The 24,894-nt window shown below is 43.6% G+C and overlaps 2 protein-coding genes across 3 annotated transcripts; one reads left to right on the top strand and one right to left on the bottom strand.

Annotated features, from left to right (window-relative positions):
* Window positions 1-736: 736 nt before the first annotated feature.
* Window positions 737-15,915, bottom strand: ppp1r12c (protein phosphatase 1, regulatory subunit 12C). 2 transcript variants are annotated; one of them, XM_080860748.1, is made up of 20 exons: window positions 15,660-15,915; window positions 14,745-14,940; window positions 14,039-14,169; window positions 13,554-13,672; window positions 11,880-12,039; window positions 10,729-10,873; window positions 9,562-9,636; window positions 8,785-8,864; window positions 8,442-8,554; window positions 6,607-6,674; window positions 6,131-6,261; window positions 5,339-5,426; window positions 4,972-5,086; window positions 3,893-3,999; window positions 3,698-3,747; window positions 3,466-3,505; window positions 2,893-2,997; window positions 2,318-2,368; window positions 2,093-2,143; window positions 737-1,988 (listed from the first exon to the last, which is right to left on the bottom strand). In XM_080860748.1, the coding sequence occupies exons 1-20, from the start codon at window positions 15,887-15,889 to the stop codon at window positions 1,902-1,904; spliced, it is 2,142 nt and encodes a 713-aa protein (XP_080716874.1). In that variant the 5' UTR covers window positions 15,890-15,915; the 3' UTR covers window positions 737-1,901. The 2 variants fall into 2 exon arrangements, with proteins under 2 accessions (XP_080716874.1, XP_080716875.1); XM_080860749.1 differs by having other exon boundaries at window positions 3,893-3,993.
* A 547-nt stretch (window positions 15,916-16,462) lies between these two features.
* On the top strand, window positions 16,463-21,521 carry psmd12 (proteasome 26S subunit, non-ATPase 12). The gene is made up of 11 exons (XM_080839853.1): window positions 16,463-16,640; window positions 17,284-17,343; window positions 17,450-17,578; window positions 17,843-17,950; window positions 18,092-18,196; window positions 18,663-18,812; window positions 19,047-19,181; window positions 19,419-19,531; window positions 19,763-19,937; window positions 20,442-20,519; window positions 20,854-21,521. The coding sequence occupies exons 1-11, from the start codon at window positions 16,533-16,535 to the stop codon at window positions 21,061-21,063; spliced, it is 1,371 nt and encodes a 456-aa protein (XP_080695979.1). The 5' UTR covers window positions 16,463-16,532; the 3' UTR covers window positions 21,064-21,521.
* Window positions 21,522-24,894: the final 3,373 nt, after the last annotated feature.

Below are 24,894 nucleotides of genomic sequence, written 5' to 3'. Positions count from 1 at the left end.
CATGTTTCATGTAGTCTTTTGGCTACTCAAACAATTCCCTCTAAAAAAAGTACATGCAAATGATAAACATAAACCTGACATTCCTTCTATGGAAAATTGGTGATGAAAAAAATGAAAAATCATGGTAAAACAACAGAAAACTCCTAAGTGGTCCACATACTTTAAAGTGGCACTGTAGGTGTAAGTGTTTGAACTGCAGTGTTTAAACTAACACTATGCAACAATTTGACAGTTTTTGAAGTATGGTCTTAAAGGCAACTTGTTTTGGTACTATCCTCAAATTAATTTTGATAGCATATGGTCATGTGAAGGACAGATAAACATGTCTTTGCCACTAGCCATTCAAGATATGCACTATGTAGTTCTGTGAAACGGGCTGGAACCCCCTGCTAAAATGAAAGACATTGCCAAAAGACACCAGTTAGTGTGTTGGCAAGCTTCTATCAGTGTCAGCTGGGATGTCGGTGGTGTTTGCAAGTTTTTTTTGCATGCCTTTTAGGTAGATAGCATACCAGTTTGTAGTTGGTTGCTTTAATCCCATCCCCCACCCCCCACCTTGGGAGCCCCTGGATTAAACAAATATGAACAGTGTGCCTGCAGAAGGTCTTAAAATGAGTGAGGCTGTAGCAGTCATGTAGGAGTCATTTTCAACACCACAAGGTTTGTTTAACAGAACAGTTTACAGATTTTTTTTATTTTGCATTTTCAAAATGTTCACCTTTCATAGATATGGGAATGAGATGACTGATGACACATTTCTGTTATAGCACTATCCTGTCCTTTTGACAATCTTTCTTTATCCAAGCAAAATAGAAATATTAAAACAGATACGTAGAAAGGCACATGTCGTTTTTCAAAATACATTTTGGCATGCATTCGCTTAAAAATAACAACAAAGAAAAAGGGCGGTAAACGTTCCGATAGACTCGACCCATTGTGTGTGGAATGCCACGTAGGCCTTAGTCACAGTATTAGCACTCTGTCCTCCTCCTGAAGGGAAAATCAAATAAAAACATCAGACCACTAAACCGTTGGCAGAGAACAAGTCCCCTCTGAGAGATAGGCCTATACACAACATAAATACACATTCACCGACAGAGTGGAGAAACCATGCGACGCGCCGGTCTGCCTGACAGAGGTCAGCTCGGGCACAGTGTTGACCTAAACTTGTCTCCTGAGAAACGCCATGGCGACACTCCCACCTGTTCCCACGGAGACATGCTGAAGTACACAGGAATGGGCATACAATGTTTTTGGCACATGTACGTGTTTTTTTGTCTTTTTAAACAACGATAATATCGCAACCATGTCTCCTTGGCATCTTTTTTCTTTCAGTGCTAAAAAACCTGCCACCGTCCGGGTAGGACCATGAAGGTACAGTAGGTAGGCTGACTGGAGCATACACTTTGTGGTAAGTAGAGAATAGCCGGTGGCAAGTAGACCTAAAAGCAATTTATACCAGTACAAAAAAAAAAAAAAGCTGTTACCTTAAACTTAACCAGGGCTATTCCCATCAAGAGGTTAGGAAAATATCTGAAGCACAGTGCATTTAAAAGCAAAAAACAAAGTAAAAACAGAAACAGCAAAAACAGAACAAAAGCACCCTGCAAATTCCAACTTGTGCCCTACTGCACAGAGGAGGCTGTGCAGCTCATAGCTTGGATAACAGTAGTTTTTTTTTCTTTTTCTTTTTTCCCCATTTAACTTTTCCCCCTCGTTAAGGGATTGAGAGAAACTTAACCCAGATGGAGAGTATGTGCTATGATGTCAGTGCGTGTACAGATAGAGATGGTCGTTTTTGCAGGGGTCACAGGGGTCATCTGCCCCACGTCCCCGGTATGTAGATGAAGTACGTGCTGGCTCACGTTGTTCACACCCGAAACTGAAACTCGTGGGCAGGCTCATCTGGAGAGCTTGCTGATGACTCGAATGAGTGCTGCGTTCTCGTCTTTCAGCCTCTGGTTGTCCGAACGAAGATCAACCAAGACCTGGGGAAAGAAAGTGGAAACTGAGAAAGACCTTAGAAAGATACGTTAAACGTGTAAACAAGCACTGCAAAAAAAAAAAAAAAAAAAAAACGTCAACTAGCTACCTTTAGCTCATCCTCCAGCTCTGCTGCCTTCCTCTGGAGGACTTTCTTTTCCTGAAAAGAAGGGGCCGAGATGGTCAAAAAAAGAGAGAGAGTGTGTGACATTAGACACGGGCATTAAGCTCAGGCTCCTACTTCCCCAGCGACGCCTGCTCGGGGAAGTGGGGGATGGGGGGTGGGTGGGGCAATGGTATGATGGGAGTGAGGATGCGAAAGTGGGGAACTCACAAACTGCTCCAGTTCCAGCAGGGCAGGGCGCTCAGAACCGTTCTCCTGACTCTGCCGTGCACGGACGGACGGATGGACAGACAGACAGACACAAACACAACACCGATGATGTTAATATCGTGCACCACACATGAGCCCTGATCAGCATTCTCTGTGGGGAGAGCCCCAGGGGAGAGAACGCCGCCTTGGCACGGGAACATGCAACGACTGGAGGGAGGTTGCATGACCATGTGTGATCTTTTTGGGAGGCGTCATCTGAGAACACTCCCATTCCATACACTTGACAAGGTCATGAGAAGGAGAAGGGGATGGCCTTGAGGAAAGACAGACTTGCTCTGGCTTGGGTGTCTAATGGCACCCACCCACTTATGATGGTGGAAAACCAAACTTTGTTTTGGCTCCTAGACCCCTTTTAGAAAGACCTAGGAAGATCTGAAAAATTCTTCTTCATCCACCATCTGGCTTTTACCAGCTTTCCCTCTTTCCTCCCCCGCCACCTCTACCTTGCCCTCTTTCATACCATCCCCAGTTCATCTTCCTCCATGTCTCCCCTTTTCTCCTCCTCCAGGGCTCACCTGTCTCAGTCTCTCCAGCTCCACCTTGCTCTGGCTGAGCAACAGCTGCGTCTCCTGCAGCTTGTCTCGCAGCAGCTCGTTCTCCGCCTGCACCGCCGTGTACAGCTGGGGAAACAGGAAGTGTCAAACATGTAATCATTTTCCTTTTTGCGCAACGACCTACTCATTTAATTAACACATGACACAGATAAGCAACGTGTTGGGTGTTTAACCAAAAAAATTAAAAATTACCCAACCCAACAACTACAAACTTAAGCAGGGGTGTTAAACTACCGGACTACTTGCTGAATGAAAGGAAAGAATAAGAAGCACTAAACACGAATGCAGCACAAATGGAGCAGTCATTCATTTCTTGCAGTGGTCGATATAAAGAAATATCAGACCTCCAAACCTTGGGGTGGCCCATTCAAATGAATGTAACTTTTTGGAACATTCTGAGGAGCCGTATAATAAGCACTTAAAGTAGAGGGCAGCCATTTAACGTTTTAGGAGGGCGAATATCTCTGTGAGGAAAAACAGGGAGTGCCCTGAGACTGGCGGTAGTGTGAGCGAGAGCAAAAGATGGACACTCACCACCCTGTAGTCGGTCGAGGAGTCCTCTGACTGCGGCTCACTGTGGGAGAGACCAGAGAGGGACATGTTACCACACACACACACACACACACACACACACACACACACACACACACACACACACACACACACACACACACACACACACACACACACACACACACACACACACACACACACACACACACACACACACACACACACACACACACACACACACACACAGGCTCACCAGGCTGTGTTGTCTGAGAGGGCATCTTCGCTGGCATCTCCGTCATCCGTCTGTAAACATATTAGTGAGTAAATGAGCAGTTAGTTTGAAGGGATGGCAACCTACACCACAGCAAAGCACGGATTGGTCAGGGTGGGAAAAGAGTGGATCATTGAACAGATGTATATATTTAAGTGTGTGTTTTGTGCCCATCACCTCTCCAGACAGCTGGACCACTCCGGTGGAGCGTCTCTCCCTCCTCACCCTCCTCCGCTCCCGGCGATTCTCTGACTCTGTGGCCTCCTGCTTCACCGGATCTGTGTCTGCGGCAAGCAACCATATGAAGAGGGAAAATGCTCAATAGAGTGAAACATGCAAAGGCTTTATTGGCATGACTGCATACAATACAACGTTGCCAAAGCATGTTTACATAAAATGTACAATCACAATTAATACAAATAAATAATAATAATAAAAATACATTTGAAAAGTCATAGATAGTAACAATGTGGTATATAAACATATAGCAGGTTAATTGTCAATTATTAAAAAAATAAATATTGGTTATGTGGTAGAGGGGGTTCACATTACTGTGGAGCTCATGACAGGCTGATACATATTTTGCTGCCAGTCTACAGCAGTCCTCCCTCTCTCCCAGTAGAACACAGAGACTGTCCAGATCATTTAGATGGTGGAATTCTGGGAATATTTGTGTTATTTTGTCAAAATAATGGTCTCTAAGACTTTGGTAATGGTTGCACTGGATCAGGAAATGTAGCTCTGTCTCTGCTGTTCCCTGGTTACAGAGGGAGCACAGCCTCTCCTCTCTGGTCCGCCAGGTCTGTCTGTGCCGGCCTTACTTCATCTGCTAAATATGCCGTGCAGCATCAACTTTCAGCCGCCATATTTCATCCAACCAACTAACATAAGGGTAAAGTTTGATCACAGAGATGCAGACACACCAGGCCTATGAAGAGTACTTCGCCAACGCATGATAGGGTATTAGGGAGCATAGACATATGGTGATGCAACAGACAGAGAAAAGACTGGCCAGATATGATCTCACAATATTGAGTTTCCTCCAGTGCACAACTTCCTTCCTTTCAAGGACATACTGACTGCTGCTGGTCTCACATAAACACCCTACCTTACAGCAGCGGTCTGGAGAGCCTGTTTCTTTGACATCAGCGCCACCTACCAACTGAGCAGACACGCTGGTTCAGTGGCTATAAATACTGTTCTGTTAACGCCTGACATCAGCCAGTTCCAAGTGGAGAACCAACCTCTCTCCTCACCTCTCTCTGCTGGCGTCACCGTGACGATGGGGCAGACAGGCTGGATGCTTCGGGGGGATTCAACGGGGCGAACAACGGTCCCCTCTGCCGCCTTCAGGTCGGTGAGCGTCACCCCCTGTCAATCAAACCACAAACAAAACCCCATTCAGCGGTTCAGGCTCAGTGGGCCTGACTGTAGCCGTCAAAGGTTTAGGAAAAACCATAACCAAAGAATCACACAGCCAAAAATAGAGCCTAGACAAAAAGCTCACCAACAGTGGTGGAAATTGCGTGCGTAAATCTTAACCTGCAATTTGTGTTGCATTTCAAATGTAAACAAACAAACAAACAAACAAACAAACAAATGTTGTGTGGATATGAGCTGGACCTGTGTGGAGCGTCTGGACTGACGCATGAGGCGAGAGCGGGCCTTCCTCTGGGATTCTGACTCCTCGTCCCGCGCCGGGGCCTGGAACCTGGGGAAACAGACAGATTTGCTCACATTCGCTTGTTGACGGTTCATTTGCTGATGTTGACAGCTGTAAACACTTTACATACTATAGTTTGTATAGAACTTTACACATTAAGATAGGTCACAGAATGTATGTCAATAGATTTGCTTATCTAATTGTGTAAGATATATGTGCATATGTGTCTGAGGCGAACTGTTGAGATGAGTGCTACAATAAGCACAGTCAGATGGGAATTCTCTCCCCTGCTCTCCTTGTTTCTGCCTTCTGTTGCTCCCGTTACCCTAGCAGGAGGCCATTAGGCCTTATCTGAATCAGGTGCACTCAATCTACTTCCGCTGTCAGTGTTGGTGTGGCACAACGAGGGCAAGGATAAACATCTGGAAGAGGTCCCCTCCACTCCCCTACAGAAAACATTGCTATGACTGTTGTGTGCTGCGCTTAAAATACTTTAAAGTTTTTTTAAATCGTCGGGCAGTTTGGGAGCGAGTTTACATACAGCTGCGTGTTGGTCTTTTTGTTAAAGGTCATTATTTCATTCATTGCTTCCTGTTTTGTTCTATTGGTTAATAAGAAAAACCCTTTGTACCCTCCAACCCTAGACGGGGAGGCCTACTAATCAACAATAACAATAATCCCAATAAGGATAATATACATCATTATCCATTTGTTATTCTTTGAGGGGCTCCTCTGCGGAGGCGGCGTCTTACTTGCGGCGGTCAGCCATGGCATTGTTGGGGCTCTCGACGGGTGACTCCCGCTTCTGAGGGGTGGGCTGCACCCGCGCAGTCCGGCTGGACAAGTCCTGGTCCTTCTCATCCGACTCCTTCTCGTCGGCCGTCTGCACGACAACAACATCAACAACAATTTACCCAGTGAGCAGCCTCAAGGAAAGAGGTGTTTTTTTTTTTTTTTCTTCCTTCCTAAAAGAATTTCCTTTTACAGTAATATTTAATTTAGCCTGAGCTAGAGGCAGGGGCTTATGCAGGTCAGAACAAACTATAGATAAGATATGTCTGTCTTGTTAAGAAGATAGACATTTCATGAATACTGTTGCCAGCTGAGACTGAAACCTGACTGCAAGAACACTACAGGAAGTGTTGGCTTCGAGGTAAAAAAAAAAAAAAAAACCTCTGTGGCATGCAAGGCTCTTGTGTGTTTGTTCAATCTGCTCAGTGTCTCTCACCTTTTCAGCAGGGCTAGTTGTAGAGGTAGTAATACTTTCACTGTCTGGGCTGGACACAGTGGAACTTTCTGCAACACATACACAGGGATCGAATGTTGCACAAATGTCTTGATAGAAACAGAAAAGAAAACATTCAAGGGACAAGACAGTCTTTGATCTCATGGAGGTATTCTGTGATTATATTTTTGTAAACATATACATTCTAACACGGTTTTTGTGGGTGATCTGTCAATCCACAGCTCTGCTGCCCATGTTGACCACTATCATTCTCACTCTGACTGTAATTGACCGATCGCCAGGGCTCCGCCCCCTAGTTATTGTTGCTACGTCCGACACATTTCACGGAACTGTCCACCTAAAAGCCATGGCGAGTACGGGTACAAGCGCTATAACTGTCAGTATGAGTGATGATTTTTGGAGTAATACCTCCGCGGTATCCTCCAGATCAAGCCAAAAGGGACTGCAATATGCAGTGGAAGGATATATCCAAAATATTAAGATCAACAACGAAGTGGACACAACAATAATTGAAGCAAAGGCATACAGGTCTCAATAAAAAAAAAAAAATAGAAACCCTACGACCTCTTCATTGAAATGCAACCAGCACAACATTGTAGACTAGTCATGTTATTTCACCACTGGGTAAGATCTGTATATAATATTTCAAGTTAGCTAATAACCTCCAAAGATTATTCTTATTATTTATTCCGTCTCTGGCGAGAGACTCTGGAGGTATGTAGCTAGCTAGGATGGTGACTATCCATCAATGCAATGTTGATGTTACCGTCAGTAAAACCTTTTGTAAATTTGCACGCTGAGTTATCAAAGCTGACGATTGCGAACGCCAGCAGCATACATACAAAGTGTTCGTTAAAAGTTCTGTTCAATGTTGTATCAAGCATAAATACAAACTACAAAGTGTTTGTTCAAAAGTTTTGTTCAATGCTCACGTTTGCTATCAATGGCTTCGACAGCTCTGCGTGCAATCATACAGACAGTAACGTTGACATTTAGACGGTCACATAGATTTACATTTACATTTTTTAACATGAACACTTTATTGGAGAGACTAGTTATGTTATTTTAGTGGTAATAATACAAGTATTCATGAACCATAACCGTTTGGGGATTTTCTCTCAACTAGATAGGTAGCCATCATACCTAGCGATAGCTAGCTGGCAGCAAGCAGCTTAATTTACTTTACTGGAGCAGACATATGTGCATTTTTCGATATATTGAGTTGGGTGTGGGGTGACCACACTGTTTAATCCACAGCTGGCACCTTTGCGCCTGTGTTTTGGGCTTTGGGGAAGCGGGGGAAAACGACGTATCCATCTAATCTCTAAGGGTACCTCATGTCATACCTACAAGTCCCGTAGGCACACTGTTTAACCATGCTGCTCAGACCTCAAAGTTGTCGGACCTTCTTCTCTTAGCAGCGGTTGCTAAGGTATGATTGGACAAGGGCCGTTCTAGGGAGGAGTTTCGCGATCGGTCAATTCTCACTGCCACTCTCACTGACACCGTCACTGTCACTCCCTGTTCTACTAGACACCCTCAGGCTATTCCCAGAGGCCATTCCACTTTTATTAACAGCAAGCTTCTAGAAATAAAACCTCAGAAGAGAACCTTTGGTATGGCGTGCCACCCAAAACAAAAAATCTTTCCAGTTCACTCAACATCTTCCAACCCAGCTCCCTTTGATCATCCTGGTCAACCCAAACCAGCTGTTGTCAACAGAACACGTGTGTATGTGCGTGCACTTGTGCCAAAAGTTGTGTTTCATCATTAATTCTGTATGCATTGAGAAGACTCTGTGATTGGGGTGGGACTACCTGGGCTGCTCTCCCGCTCCTCGTTCATGTCAAGGCCTCCGGAGATGCCCCTCTCTTTCGACTGGTCCTGCACGTTCATCTTATCCCTGCTGCTCATCCTGCACACAGACGTCCTGTAGGGAGGGGGGGGGGGAGGACTTGTTACCAAAAACTCCTCAGTTCTCTAAATTAATCTGCAATGCATTTCCGTTGAACAACCACCATGGTAACTTACTAAGAGGGAATGTTGAAAATGACCTATCGATCATTAAACGATTAGTATTTCAATAACCCTGTCAGGAAACACACCCCTGGACGGCTTAGCTTGGTAAGGAAACAGAACACGACAACGTAGGCCACTGACCTCCGCTTTTTGTTCCCAACGTTGGCAGCCGTCGACCCTGAGGCATTTTGTGTATCGTTGATCGACGTTTCGTCTCGCCACTGGAAACCGTGCGTTATAAAAAATATATAACAATAATCAAACAATAATAATAATATATATGTGAAATAGATATCTTATATACATACAAATTATACATTATATAGATACAAATATAGATGCACACTTGATATTGTTGTTGTTGTTGTTATACACAGTAGCTAAAGTGTAATACACCTTTGCTCTCAAAAGAGAGCATGTAGCAGCTGTCAAAAATACTCTCTACACAACAAATCACAATGTGTTTTTTCCTCTTCAATTCTCCTTTGCAGCCCAGACCAAATATAGAAAGTTAATGCAAAAACCAGCTGAAAGAACAAAATAGGTTTCACAGATTGCCCAGGAATACTGGAAAGCATGATCTTATTGGTTGTGTCTTCAAAATTCTATCACTATTGCAGGCAGTTGTTCTTGTACTCCACCTTTAAATTTCATCCAAACATAGCACCCTAATGGAATTTGGAGGGAAATTTAACCAACTGAATTTTAGAGCTAGAACTTATTTGACAATAACCTACATCAAAATATCAGCCCACATCAACTACTTCCTTAAAACAGGGGCCAGTACATTTCCTTGCATCAGTGAACTTGCTAAAAATAACATTGTCACATGTTTACCACAATGTAGGGCTGGCGAAATGAAAAGGGAAAAAAAGCATCTGTTTCAGAGAAATGATGAAGTGGTAAAGAGAGGCTCACAGAAGCTTGGGTTTGAGACAACTCCTCCAGCAAGGCCTCCACGCTGTCATCAGCAACATCAAATGGGGTCTGGCCCTGAAAGACACACGCAAGCAGGCGCACACACACGGAAACACGACAGACACAAACACACACACACACACACACACACACACACACACACACACACACACACACACACACACACACACACACACACACACACACACACACACACACACACGCTCTTTATTGACACGCACATGCTATGCTCTATACTGTTAAAGCCACAACTTCTCCTTTGCCCTAGTGCTGTACCCTGCCTACACTTCTCCTCTGCCCTAGTGTTGTACCCTGCCTACACAGTTTCATAACCCCCGTCTGCACAGAGAGGCCAGGCAACGGCTTCTCGGAAACGAGGTCTCGTTCTGGTGAAATGGCCAGCTGACAGACAGACAACTGTGATCCGACGAGAGGGGAAAAACACAGAGTATTTTGCATATGCAAAGGCACCATTTACATCATGTGCAACCTACACTTTTGTAGTGCCAGTTATAGTGCCTTAATTCACTACGACCTCTTCTGCATGCGTGTGTGTGTGTGTGTGTGTGTGTGTCCTGTGTCACCACCCTAAAATGAACGTGTGTAACTGTCGTGTGTGCCAAATAAAAAAAACTGACTTTGGAACAGTCTTAAACCATTTATGCCTTCCAGCTACAATATCCATCAATCTACCTTTCCATCTGTCCATCTCTCTATTTATCTTTCCGTCTTTCTAGTGCATCTATGTTCTGTATGATCTATACTATACTGTACTATCAATTCTCCCTTCCCTGTTTAATTTTATCCCCCATCTATCTGCGAACCTAACTACCTACTTATCTATGAACAAAAAAATATAAAAGTAAGTAACATTCCATTTGGTTCCATGAAGGGAAACGTGTAAAATATGAACTGTTTAATTTAATTTGTTCATGCTCAGAAAAAGTTTACTTCCCTACAATTTTGTGTACAAATTAATTTCTGTCACCATAGACATGTGTAAGCCATAGTTTACTGTTGAATGCAGGAATGCAGTGACTGATTTCTTTATACAAACCGTAAGTCAGTTAAACCTTTGAGATTGTTCCATGCTGCATTTATATTTTAATAATAAACAACCCCCCCGTCCCAGTCTGCGAGTCTTACTGCGGAGCTCCTGGCCTCCATGTCACAGAGGTGCTCGGCCAGGATCCGGCAGGCCTCTCCCTGACCCCAGTGGGACGCTGCGTGCAGGGGAGTCCATCCGTCCACGTCCGTCGCCGACACGTCCAGCCCACACTGACACAGCAGCCTGAAGGGACATCGCAGAGAAGGACAGAGAGGGACGATGAGGGACATAGCAGGGACAGAGACCCAAGGACAGTCTCACAACACATGTCACAGCACTTGGCAACATCTCATCTGCAACTAGTAGCAAGCAACCAGTGGTCTTTGGTGGGCCGCACACAGTGCCCATCCGTAGGACAATCAGTCAGTGTTCACATCACAAAGCATGGGACAGTCTAATGTACAGGCATACCTCTTCCTAAAAATACACTAGTACACGCAGCATGGGCTTCTAGTACTTTTAGTGAACTTTACACTAAATTAAACATAGCAAAGACTAACATTTACCAAAATAAAAAAATGTGGTTTACAGCAGATCCATGCTGCACCAGTCCAAACTGGATTTCTAGAAGATGATGAATACTGCGAGAGCCCTCGGAGCGCTCATGGAGGGGGCTATGCTCATTTCCTCAGGAACTTTCTCTCGCTTGGAGCGTGAGGATGTAAACAGCGGCTATTCTTAGCTACGCGGGAAGAGAAGTGTTGCAATCGAGTCAGTGCCGTCTATCCTTTTCTAGCACATCGCCTGAACGGATTCATTTTGGCGCGCGTGTGTGTGTGTGTGTGTGTGATTGACTCCACCGCCTCGGCCAACGGTGAACTGGCCTCAGTGGGGGAGGACATTGGACACAGACCCACACCTGCCACAAACCCCCAGGGACCATGAAGCTATCATAAATAAGGCCTGACAAAGCCTCAACAATGTTGCAAGGAGTTATTCCTGAATGGCAAGAATAATAGCGTATCCTGCGCTAAAACAGCAGCGTTTCCTCTGAGCGGAGCCACACAGCAGGCCAGAGCTGAGAACTCAGAAGCCACATGCAAATACAAGAGGTAACACTCAATGCTGCTGTGGCTTTCGAATGGGAGGGTAAAACCACTTCAGGTTAGAGGCTAGAGGAATCGTCAGCTCGGGCTGGAGAGAAGGACTCCTTTAAGAGGATGGGATTGGATGGGACAGGGACACTCACTTGATGGCCTCCATGTAGCCTTTGGCGGCGGCCACATGTAAGGGCGTGGCACCGGTCCTGGGGTTGTGGACGTCTGCGGGGAGGCCTTCCGTCAGCCAGAGGCGAGCATCGCTCATGATCTGTTCCTCCTCCGCCCGCTTGGCTGCCACAAGGTCCACTCCTGAACAAAGAGCAAAAGAGAGAGGTTTAGAAGAACTTTTACTTTAGAAATACCATAAAATCACCAGTTTCCCTACAGCTCGTTAGAGGTCACCCTTGTCCCCTAGCACTCAATCATACAGCCATATTATCCTTACATTTTTGTTGTCAATACTCCACCACTACTCTTGATCCCACTAAGCATTAAAAAAAATAGCTACCATGGCAGGACCTTGCCCTTATTGGTTTGCTTGAAGAAATTTCAGGGTGGCCCCACCAAAACGTTTAACAAGCAAACACTGTGTAGACAGTAAGGAATATGCTATATTGTATACATACACATGTATATATTTGGTTAGATAGTCATCAGTAGGGCCAGCAGCTCAGGAGCTTGTACAGATAAAATGGCAACTGGAAAAGGAGAGCGCTTTCTGTGAAGACACCTCTAATGTGTTACTCCAAAATTCCAAACATTCTTGTGGTAAACTGTTCAGTGGTCAGGTGTTGACATGTAGTCTGGTGTGGGAGAAGACGTAACACATAGCAATATACAATTACAGCACAGTCATCTTCTGCCTGACATCAGTGCTCCCTTGTGAGACCTCATGCTTGCATTCTACATAATACAGCCTGTATTATAATGATTAGAAACTACAAAACATACACAACAGTGTTGACTAAACCTGCTACACAGTGACCAGTGATCTTATCTCACCTAAGGAGCATGTTTGGCATGCGACAAGAATGTTAGTCAGTGGACTAGTCAGTGGAGGCTCATAATGACACATTCCATGGAGCAAACATGTTTTATGGCTACATTGAGACACTTCACTGCTAACACAAGTACCCACACATAATGCTTCACCAACACTCGAGACCCTCGACTTCAATTTTCACCTGCTTAGCAATGATCAGAGCTAACAGATGTGCTTTTACTTTAGTAAGCAGTTGCACTGTCTTTTCTCTGGATTCTTGGAGTTATGCTTTAGGGTAGATTATGAAATATCATCGGCCCTGTGGAGACCATGGATGTTTTTGTGCGTCTCTGTTGTCTGTCACCTCAGCTGAGGACAACACATGCCACAATCGTAGCACTGAGAAAGGAACACAGCAGAGCTGTTTTTTAAGGGACACGCATGTGATGGCACAATAACAAACACGGGTCTGGGTGCATCCTTCTCTTTAGCCTTTAACTGTGCCTGTGCGTCGACATGAATAAGAGTGTGTGTGTGTGTGTGTGTGTGTGTGTGTGTGTGTGTGTGTGTGTGTGTGTGTGTGTGTGTGTGTGTGTGTGTGTGAGAGTATGAGTGTGTGAGAGTGTGTGTTTCCACAGTCAAATAAACTGAATCACAAACAAATATGGACTACTTTCCAGACAATAGCTTGACTTTTGGACTGATTTGTATTCCTAATAAGGCAATAAATCGTCAGCCAGTGGTTGTTAAATAGAGTCCCTTAAAACACAGCCTTTCTGCAAAGCAGAATCCCTGTTTAGTCCCAGCCTGGCTGTTTGGAGTGTGCCGCGCGGAAACTGACCCTGCTTCTGCGTGTGCTGCTGGAGCAGCGTCTCGGTGGCCTCGTCCTCTGCGATGTCCAGAGGCACGTCTCCGTCACAGTTCACCGCGCTCAACGACGCACCCAGATCGAGCAGGAATCTGCACAACACACAGGAACGAGAGATGAAGGATCATTCAAGTCCAGCAAGGTAGCTTTGTGGTCTTATCAGGAAACATTTTCCTGCCTTTCGCTAAAATTACACTTTGCATGCATTTTGTACACCCAAAGGCAAATATGTTTACTACGTTGACATTCTCTAATGCACTCATAGGAGGATATGGAGAGTCATTTTTGAAACATGACAGGCAGGAGATCATCATCCCTTTCAATTTCTCCAAATTACCCACAGGCACAGTGGAGCTCAATAGTAGTTCATCAACAACAGAGGAAATAAACAAGGCCTATAAACACCACACAACAGGCATGTCATCTTTCTGTCTCAGCTGTGTGCGTGCTCTACGTACTCTGTGATCTCCAGGTTACCACAGCTGGCAGCTACATGCAGCGGCGTCCAGCCCTCGCTGTCCACCTGGTTCACATTGGCACCCTGGGTCAGGAGGAAACTCACAACCTCCATGCTCCCGTCGATGCACGCCTGTGGTGAGGGACGTCGTTAGCACACAAGCCTCATGCCGTTTAAAAGCACTGTGACTACATTGGACTCTAGTGAGGGATTCGGTTGCAAAAAAAACTGCATGGATGGAATTGACAAAAGAATGTGTGAATGCACTGGTTATATAAATATATTGGGTGGAATAATAAGACAGTTGGGTGACTAACTGGGCAGCTGCAGTCAAATAGATAAATAAGTACACACATAGCAACTGTGCATAAATCAGTTATGACACTTGCAGCAGATTTCAAAGGTTAAGAACAAGTGTAGGGATAAGATTGTTCCACCATGTTTGGGGTTTATTTTTTGCGCACTAACCATACCTAAACACATCTATTCATATCCTGAGGACTATCTGATTAGTGCAATCAGGTGAGTAAGATTAAGCCTAGAACGAAATCCATCAAGAGAGTTAGCTGCAGAGAGGAAAGGCTGGCAAGACATTCACAAAGCTGCTGAAGCAGAAATCACAGCCATACACCACCCAGCAATCTTTCAAATGCATTAAATAAATGAGCTAGAAAGTTCTGATTCAATGAAATTCAGTGATTACCAACCTGGTGTAGGGCGGTGATTCCATCGGCATTGGAACAGTTGACGATGCCTCCGTTGATCTCGCGTTCAACACCATGCTGTCCTTTGGCCTCTTTCAGGATCTCCCGAGCCTCTTTCAGCATCTCCCGAGCCTCCTCCGTGTCACCGCTGGCACAGACAGCCAAGAACTCGGCGGTCCTCTCAAAGTGAACTCGCCGCCTGGGGAAGCCATGATGTAACGTGTTCATACGAAATCGGCAGAGGTTATAGTATACCAGGTCCATCAAAGCTCTATGCAAAATCTTTTAATTTCTACCACAAGAACTTACTCTCCATTATTTGATGTAAAATCCAAGCTACAGGTACACAACACTCTACACTAGTGTCTTTTTTTCTATTGACAAAACTATACTCAACACTCTTGACAGGAAGTTAAAAACCATTTACTCAGTTAATATGTAATTATGTGAATGAAATTGTAATACTTTACTTGTTCTTCCTTCACGCCAGTTTAAATCAATTAGGTTAGTATTTGAGCAGAAGAGATTAACCCAGCACCAATATGTGCCTCACTTCACTCTCTCATCCTGTCTTGACAAATCTTGAGCTGTCGACGTGTTTGAAATGTCGAATGCTTCCCGTCAAATCAGCCTGACAGCGTCAATAACGACTCTTAGCAATGATCCTTTTCAAATATATGGCATATGTCTGCACGACGCATAAGGTAGCTAAGACATTCCAAACAGCCGCTTACTCTCTAACTTGTAGAATTTACAATATGTAACGTTAGCGTGTGTTCTAACGACAGTAACGTTCAAGTTCTCAGCTAGCTAGGAGTGCTAGCTGGCTAACTCGCTAGCGGCAATAACAACCTCGTAATTTTATCCCGCTGACTCAAAAATAAATTGATTGTGAGATACTTGTTGTATTTCTCTTACCTTCGTTTCATAGTCTGCCTTGTTGACCCTTTGTGTTCTCCGGTGGTTGATCCGTTTCCATCCGCATCTTGAGATCCCTCCGATTCCTCAACGCCTACGGCCTCCGATTCACCCGTGTCCACAACATCTCCTCGCCACCTTTGTCTGGGCACTGGTGGTTCTCTGTCTGTAGTTGATCCGGACCATCGTTTTAATTGATCTCGACGTTTAGCTTTCGCCGTGTCCCCCATTATTCCCTCGAAAACCCTTTACTTAAAAAATGTTCACACGGACACACCCTCCATGTGTACTGTTTATAATCAGTTTACCACTTCCTTGAACAAAGCTGATGTCTTTTCGTCATTTCCTGTCCCTTATGAGGAAGCACCAAGCACTCAAAACTCAAATCCTGCTCACACCACAACAACGGGAATAATGTTTAAATTCAAATGTGTTTTCATCATAACAGCTACATACTCAACACTGCATAATTAGGTTGTAAACTTCTGACTATATTGACTAGTCGGGCAATCCTAGACTGTGCTGTTTAAATTCGTATGGGTGTTTAGAGCAGTCTGGTTTCAGTGGCAGAGATTATTTCAAGTTACTTAGCGCCCCGGGCAAATACGTAGCGTTCCAAATGTGGTGTGCACATCGCAGAGGTAGACATTTCAAACTCCGGTCCATTTGGTGGCAGTAATATGGCAATAGATAGTCTGCCCATCGCCACGAACCACCTTCAGAAAGAAGAAAAAAAAACGTTTTCTTTTCATTGGTTGATTTTACCGAACTTCCGGGAAATTGACACAACAGAGGCTAAGCGTTCAGTTTGAGGTAGTGAGCAACTGAACTCCATTTACAGATACAGAATAGACATTATTCTCAAGTTTCACAATGTCGGATGAAAGAGCAGAGCGGTCCGATGGAAAGATGGTTAAAATGGAAGTTGATTACAGTTCTACTGTAGAGCAACGAGTCCCGGAATGCGAAAAAATGGCAAAAGTAAGCTGAATGAAATGAAGAGCTCGGCTGAGTCATGGTGTAGCATTAATGATGCGCTAGCATGCTATGTAGTTGGCTAACTATCCTACTTAGCTTAACGTTATTTGTATTGGTCAAGGCAACCATTGCCAATATTTCTATGGTTATAGTATAAAAATGACAAACATTTATTCAGAGAAGTACGACAACATGCCTATACGTGGACCCCACCATAAATCCGGCAACCAAGCATGATGGTTAGCTAACGCTAGGTAGCTATCGATAGCTAACTTAGTTCGGTGTTTCATCCTTGTCATGTTCAATGCCTGTGGGAATTACCTTTACAATGTTTATTTTGCCAATTAAAGTAAACTAGTTAGTGTTAGGTTGCCATTCACACTTACTTATTCCAGTAACCCTCTGTTTAATTGACGTCTAAGCACTTTATTGGATGTCAATTTCCAATTTACAGCTTCCGATAGCTGCTCAACTACAGCGAACTCTCATAGGATCCATATCAATGTTCGTTAGTTAATAAGCCGTCAGAGCCAGCGTTGTCTGGTCACTACACTTATTTGTATTGCTTACATTCCTGGGTGAAACATTCATGTATGCACTTATGTTTATGTATAACACCTGATGACATTTTAAATGAACTTTATAGGAAGGACGTCTTCAGGAAGCCATTGAAAGTCTCCTGTCTTTAGAAAAACAAACAAGAACGGTGAGCAAATACTCTCTTACAACGTCAGTCTCTTTTACTTTGAAAATGTCATAAGTACAGTGATTGAGCATTTGGACTCGTTATGTCTACCCTCGTTTATCATCAGGCCTCCGATATGGTGTCGACGTCTAAGATTTTGGTGGCTATCGTGCAGATGTGCCATGAGGCAAAAGACTGGGATGCCCTCAATGAAAACATTATGCTACTGGCAAAGAGAAGGAGTCAGCTGAAACAGGTAGGAATATAATAAAGTTGTTTATACTGATCCCATTAGGGTAGACTGAAATATCCTACTGGATTAAAACACTTCAAAAATAATGGCATATCTGCTCATTGCAGTACAAATATTTACATGCCCTAGTAAATGCATACTCGTCTTTTGACGTTAGTGATAATTAAGTAAATAATAATGACGTGCATTAGATAATGGCTTTGGGTTTTGTTTTGACGGTCTACTGGTAATCTTTTGCTTGTTTTTTGTTTTGTTTTTTCTAATTAGGCTGTGGCAAAGATGGTGCAAGAGTGCTGCAAGTATGTCGAAGGTGTGACTGACCTTACTATCAAACTAAGACTTATTGACACCCTACGGACAGTCACAGCTGGAAAGGTACGGTCCTTTTTTGAACATACATAATTGGTGAACACAGTGCTGTGGCTAAATCTGACTTGTTTCCTTGAAGTTTACATGTATGCTTAAGATGTCCTTCATTCAACCGCAGTAGTAACTGACCCCCCCCCCCCCCCACAGATCTATGTGGAAATCGAGCGTGCCAGGCTTACCAAGACCTTGTCTAACATAAAGGAGGCGAATGGTGAGGTGAAAGAGGCTGCCGCCATCCTTCAGGAACTGCAGGTATGCTCATCATTAACACAACATTCTCCACACAGTTTGAAACTGATGGTTTGTTTTCATGGTCCATTTGTAGTAATTCAGTGAAACACTTAAAAAGCAGTAGACCAATCCTTTTAGCATTGTTCAGGATGACTGGCAATTGCTCACGTATGCTGTTTGCATGTAGGCTATGCAAATAGCACTTTGTACTATTTTGACATATACATTCCATGTATTTTTAAATTGATGCACATACTGTTGGTGTGTACCAGAGTGGAAACCAGATGTGTCGTCTTTCTGATTTGTCAGTTATAGTTTCTTGCCTTGTTGCAACATTTTTTGAAGAAGTTGCATTTACAAACCTCTCTAAACCTCAGATGTTAAGACTCATCTCGTGTATTTCATGTTTTTGAATGCATATAAAGATAGAATAGGGTGTTCATTCAACCGTCCATTACAGTGTGAGGTCTACTTCTTTCTGCTTTAGGTGGAGACGTATGGCTCCATGGAGAAGAAGGAGAAGGCGGAGTTCATTCTGGAGCAGATGAGGCTGTGCATCGCTGTGAAGGACTACATCCGCACCCAAATCATCAGCAAGAAAATCAACACCAAGTTCTTCAAGGACGAGGGCACAGAGGTGAGGGAGCTTCACGGCAAGGAATTGAAAGGAACTACTAGAAAACTGATTTAGAGGGATATGAGCGTGTACTCTCATTTGAGGTTGGGTTCCTTTGGTGAATGTCATTTTTTCTTTTTTTGTGTGTGTATGTTCTACTAATTTCCTCATAGCCGACATTTACTCTCTGGTTGCTAGCACACACAAGTTATTTTCTGGGCGTAATCATACATTTTTTTAAATATATATCAACAGGAATTAAAGCTGATGTATTACAACCTGATGATCGAAGTGGATCAGCATGAGGGCTCGTACGTGTCTATCTGCAAGCACTACAATGCCATCTATGACACTCCATGCATCCTGGAGGACAGCACCAAATGGCATCAGGTATGGCCAACAGAATCTTCAGTACAATTCTCTCTGAATACCCTGAAATTGTTCTAGAAAACACAAAAATCGATTTATATTTATCGATTTATATTAATCGATTTTTATACATCGTCTTTTCATCTTATAGATGTTGACATTGACAATCACTGATGACCGTTTGTAAATGAACCTCATAACTCATTGAATAAATAAATAATAATAATTAATAAATAAATAACCAACCCAATGTTGCAGGCCCTGAAGAGTGTGGTGCTCTATGTGATTTTGGCGCCTTACGACAACGAGCAATCGGATCTGGTCCACAGAATCAACACTGACAAGAAACTGGAGGAGATTCCCAAATACAAGTAAGAACCTCAAGGGGGCAAACCGTTGTGAAGGAAGTTACTCCTTATTACTCATCCACTTCAGCAAATCCTTGTGTGTGTTCATTTTATTTATTAGTTATATATAAATAAGAAATGTTACCTGTTCAGTTAAGTCCTTCTGTCTCTCTGGGCGTAATACATTTGAAAGTGTTCACATTTGCCCAGCCTAATGGCTTTAAGATTCTGAGGATATGGTTCTCATCTCTGCAGGGAGCTCCTGAAGCAGTTCACCACAATGGAGCTGATGCGCTGGGCCTCCGTCGTGGAAGATTACGGGAAAGAGCTGAGGGAAGGCTCCAAAGACAACCCCGCCACTGACGTCTTCTCCGCCACCGAGGAGGGGGAGAAGAGATGGGGGGACTTGAAGAACCGGGTGGTTGAACATGTGAGTCCTCTGTAGGGTTCTTCTGAGATGGTGGAACATGTGAGTCCTCTGTAGGGTTCCTCTGAGATGGTGGAACATGTGAGTCCTCTGTAGGGTTCCTCTGAGATGGTGCAACATGTGAGTCCTCTGTAGGGTTCCTCTGAGATGGTGGAACATGTGAGTCCTCTGTAGGGTTCTTCTGAGATGGTGGAACATGTGAGTCCTCTGTAGGGTTCCTCTGAGATGGTGGAACATGTGAGTCCTCTGTAGGGTTCCTCTGAGATGGTGGAACATGTGAGTCCTCTGTAGGGTTCCTCTGAGATGGTGGAACATGTGAGTCCTCTGTAGGGTTCTTCTGAGATGATGGGTGATTGGACTGGGTCAGTGGGTCAGTGGGTGAGCAAGTCTGTAGTGGAATGCAGGAACATCTGTGACCGTGCCAAACATACCAGATGGGTATTGAATGTCAACCAAACCCAAAAAATCAATATAATGGTCATTTGCCATGTGTGACTCTCTTTTCAGAACATTCGAATCATGGCCAAGTATTACACAAGGATTACCATGAAGAGGATGGCAGGATTGCTTGACCTCTCCATTGATGTGAGTTCTGTGTTTCATCTGGCCTGCTTTACCCTGGTGCTGCTTTGCACATCTGAGTGAGGATGGTTGTGAGTGACAACGGACAAATTCTGCTATGGTCTGTTTCACACAAAATGACAAGTCAAAAAGTAGCAACGTAACAGTTGTGCTATAAATGTGATTTCATTACAGTAGAGAGCTAGTTCTATAGTTTTTGAATTGCAGCTTTAATGTGTAATCCTAAATACATGCATTTGATCAGATGCTACATCATCCAGGTTTGAAATGGGAAGGACCACCCAGTGTGATGCCCTCTTCCATATATATTTACTTGGAATCTCTTCATGTCTCGTAGGAGTCTGAGGAGTTTCTGTCCAATCTGGTGGTCAACAAGACCATCTATGCTAAAGTGGACCGGCTTGCTGGCATCATCAACTTCCAGAGGCCCAAGGACCCCAACGACCTGCTGAACGACTGGTCCCAAAAACTGAACTCCCTAATGGCTCTAGTCAACAAGACCACTCACCTCATAGCCAAAGAGGAGATGATCCACAATCTACAGTAGTTGGCGTTCTTGAGACCCATCGGGTTGCGGTTCCCCCCAAGGGCCACCGGGAGGTTCTGAAAATGCAAAATTATTTTTGCCTTTGAAAAACATCTACATTTTTTGGACTGTGAACATCACAACCACCTAATATAGTATGAAGGTGGCACACTTTAGATTGATCAAATGTTCTGCAGTATAATATTTGTTGCCCTTTCAGTTTGGGGGGAAAAAAATGTTCAGTGTGGCCTGCAGTCGATGTCTGAAGCAATTCCTTTTGTTTGTCAGCATTATTAAAGGTATGTGGTCCATTTCTCAATGTTTGCAGCAGGAGTTTCATCGCCTCTTTTTCCTCTGATATGGGATCAGTGGAAAAACAGTTGAGCTGCAGGTTGCTTTAAGACATTGCTGTAAGCTTGTGCTTTTTTGTTTTTTGATGTATAACCTTTGCAATACAAAATATTAAATCTCAACAGTGATATTTCTGTTTTCCTGATTTTCACAGACAGGTAATACACAACTGACAGCGTTTACATGCATTCAGACTTTCTTAATGATCGCCAATTTGGTAAAACGTTGCCTAGCCCAAAAGGCCAAATTTAATCTGGTTTATAGAACAGGCTTTATAAAATGTTCCATTCAATAGTCTGATCTGAGCAACCAGTCCTGTAAATTCCCATTCTGGTCTCATTCTGACTGCTGTTTGAGATGGACCTCTATTATTCTGGTCTTGCTGGATGATCTGACCCCTCCTGGTGAAGAAATTGCTCTCTGCACCTGACACTCGTCTGCAACCAGCGCTTTCTAAAGAGCACTCCACTACACTTCAGCGTCTCCTCCGCTTCATTCACTTTGTATGGAGGTCATGCACGACACACCAGTGCTCACCTGAGCGCAGAAGTAACATTCTGGAGGGGAAATCTGAAAGTTCTATCCCAGTTGACTTTCTCACTGCTGGTCTTAGGACGGCCTTACTGCCTGCCTGTGGCGCTAGTAAGTACCCTCCATACTCAGTAGTACATATATGCTACTCATATATCTGGTATATATAATATCAAGAGTTGTTTAATATGTATATCAAAATTGATATAGATTTTCTGTTTGGCTGTTCAGCAATCAGCATGAACTGCTGAAGCGATGTGAAAATCTGTTAGAACAATGGATGCTGGATTATGTTGACTGGTTGATGACTTGTTCAGTAGATCAATGCCCATTACCAATGTTACAAAAAGAGACAGATGCCAATGGAGTCTAATGTAGTGAATGTGTGTGTGGCTTTGCCAGAATAGACATGGTCTCACAAATGGTTGAAAGCAACCAACAAACAACCATAAACAACACTGAGCCCTGTAGCCCAACTGGTGACATTGGGACGTTTCCATACAGCAAGGTGACATTAGGACAGTTCCATACAGCAAGGTGACATTAGGACAGTTACATACAGCAAGGTGACATTAGGACGGTTCCATGCAGCAAGGTGACCTTAGGACGGTTCCATGCAGCAAGGTGACATTGGGACGGTTCCATACAGCAAGTTGACATTAGGACAGTTCCATACAGCAAGGTGACATTGGGACAAATCCATTGGGACAGTTACATACAGCACTTCCAACCAGTTTGTATTGGTGTTGAGCTCCTCTTGCTTCTTCTCCATTTAACCAGCATAGCCAAACCTGAATTTCATGCAATGATTTTGTGGTGAAATATGTATTTTTGCAGTAATACCCTGGTGTGTGGGAGGAGGTAATAGGCTTTTTATAGAATAGCCTACATAGCATACTGATCTGGGGCCGTATTCACAAAGCCTTTTATCTTACCACTAGGAGTGCTCCTAACTCGCGCTAAAACCTTTTACGTAGGAGTAATTTCTTAAAAGTGATTCACAACGGCTCTGAGACCTACTCATACTAAGGATAATACCAACTCCTAAGCTTAAGATAAAAACTCCGTTGCTATGGATGACGTCGCTTCTCATGCACGAGTTTAGAAGGGGTGAGGACGGTGATTGGTTGTTGACAGGCTCTCTCATTAAAAACTCATTTGTGACGTCTCTCTAACAATCCCACTATATCGACTGAAAATAAGAGAATAACCTAGGCTTCAAATTAAGTCATATTAAATAGTTATGGACAGTGCAGTTAGCAGAATGCACACGCATGATGACAAGTTTGTGCATCCAACAGGAATGACACTTTGCACGTTAAGAGAAATATAAAGCGATCAATATAAAATATGGCAATTGCATGTAATCAAGGCAGTAATAATTAAAGCACCCAGCAAACTGTAAGGCTATTATATTTCCAGCCCTTGACCACTTCAAATATCAGCACATGCGGCCCTTTAAGCCCTCCAATCTTAATTGATCAAAGCGAAACGAACGTGAAACGTATAGCCTAAGCGAAAGCCTACTGGTCCCAGGACCAATAGCCACTGTCACCCCAGCGGCATCCAACTGGTAAATTCTCAAAAACCTGCGACCGCTTTCCGTTGAAATGCACGAGTCATCGGTACATCCAGGCCACGGTGGACGAATTATTGTAATGTGTGTCCCGTCACTGGACATTCCTGCGATCGCCATGGAATTTACTTTGATATTGTGTAATAGGCGATTGTCCAAAAGCAACTGGATAGACTGTTGGATGATGTGGGGTCTACAGTGCGTTGATAGTTTGATGAATTAAACGGCTGACTGATGATTCCCAGTGTCGTCAGTTGCGTTTTCCGCGAAGCCAAATAGGCCATCTTTATGTTTCCAAACATTTCACTTCGGGACACATCGTTGTTTAAAGGCGTCATTGCATCCCGCGCTAATTCTACGACAATATTAATACCTTCACGGTTTAAGCAATGTCTTTTATCAATTCCAAGTCGGCTGCAGCCATCTTACGATTTTTTGTGAATAGGTCTTAGTGATTTAGGAGTCCTCATGAGGAGTTTTAAGCTGTCCTAGACTTAGGTGCTACTTTTAGGGATAAAATATTTTGTGAATTGCTCTTAGTAAAAAAAAATAGGAGTCCTACATTTAAGACTGACACGCCCATTATTTTTAGGAGTTTCTCCTAAATTCGCCACTTATGACCTACTTTTAGCCCTAAGATTCTTTGTGAATACGGCCCCTGGTCTAGAGGGAAGTTTAAATGCTGTTACAAATGTACCATAGTTTGTGACTAAGCCTGGCATTGCAGTCAACAAATTGATGAGGGGGAAATTAATTTAAAAGATTCCAGCATTAGGCTGTATCATAAAAAATGATAGTGAGTACCTAGAGGGCCCCTTTTCGTAGTCCGGCAAAGCGGGCTTGTCATGAAAGTGAGAACATTAGTTTGAAAAAAGAGTACAGATGTCCATGAACCATCAGGTTACTGTCCGGAAGCCCATTGGAGGTACAGTTGGAACTCCACAGATTCATTTTTTTTTTTTTTATTTAAACTGAACTCTTACTATGGAACCTGTTACTGAACCTAACCGGGGACAGGCATGGGGTGGTGCCGCGTGACCTAAAGAGTTTGGGAACTACTGCTCTAAGCCAAGGGCTCCTACTGAGTAAAACTTTGTGGATTGTCAGGCACAGCTCTTTGCTAACCATAGCTTATTTGGGTAGATTTGAATGACATGACTAATTTACGGAAAAAGTGTATTTTTAGTAAAAAACATGGGGGCAAGATTAAATTTTCTCAATTCATAATTTGTGTGGTTAATACATAATACATGGAAGCAAGGTTACTTCACATCATGGTGCCTATTTTATACTTTTCACTCAAGAGGAAACTGGAAGTTTGAGAGTTGAAAGGACGGGCGAAGGGGATTATCTTCAACATAGAGACAATCAGAGGCATGTGTATCTTGTGTTAC

This window comes from Sprattus sprattus (genome assembly GCF_963457725.1).
Source record: "Sprattus sprattus genome assembly, chromosome: 1".
NCBI classification, from domain to species: Eukaryota; Metazoa; Chordata; class Actinopteri; order Clupeiformes; family Clupeidae; genus Sprattus; species Sprattus sprattus.
The sequence above is the reverse complement of the archived record's forward strand: the minus strand, read 5'-3'. Positions and strand labels throughout refer to the sequence as shown.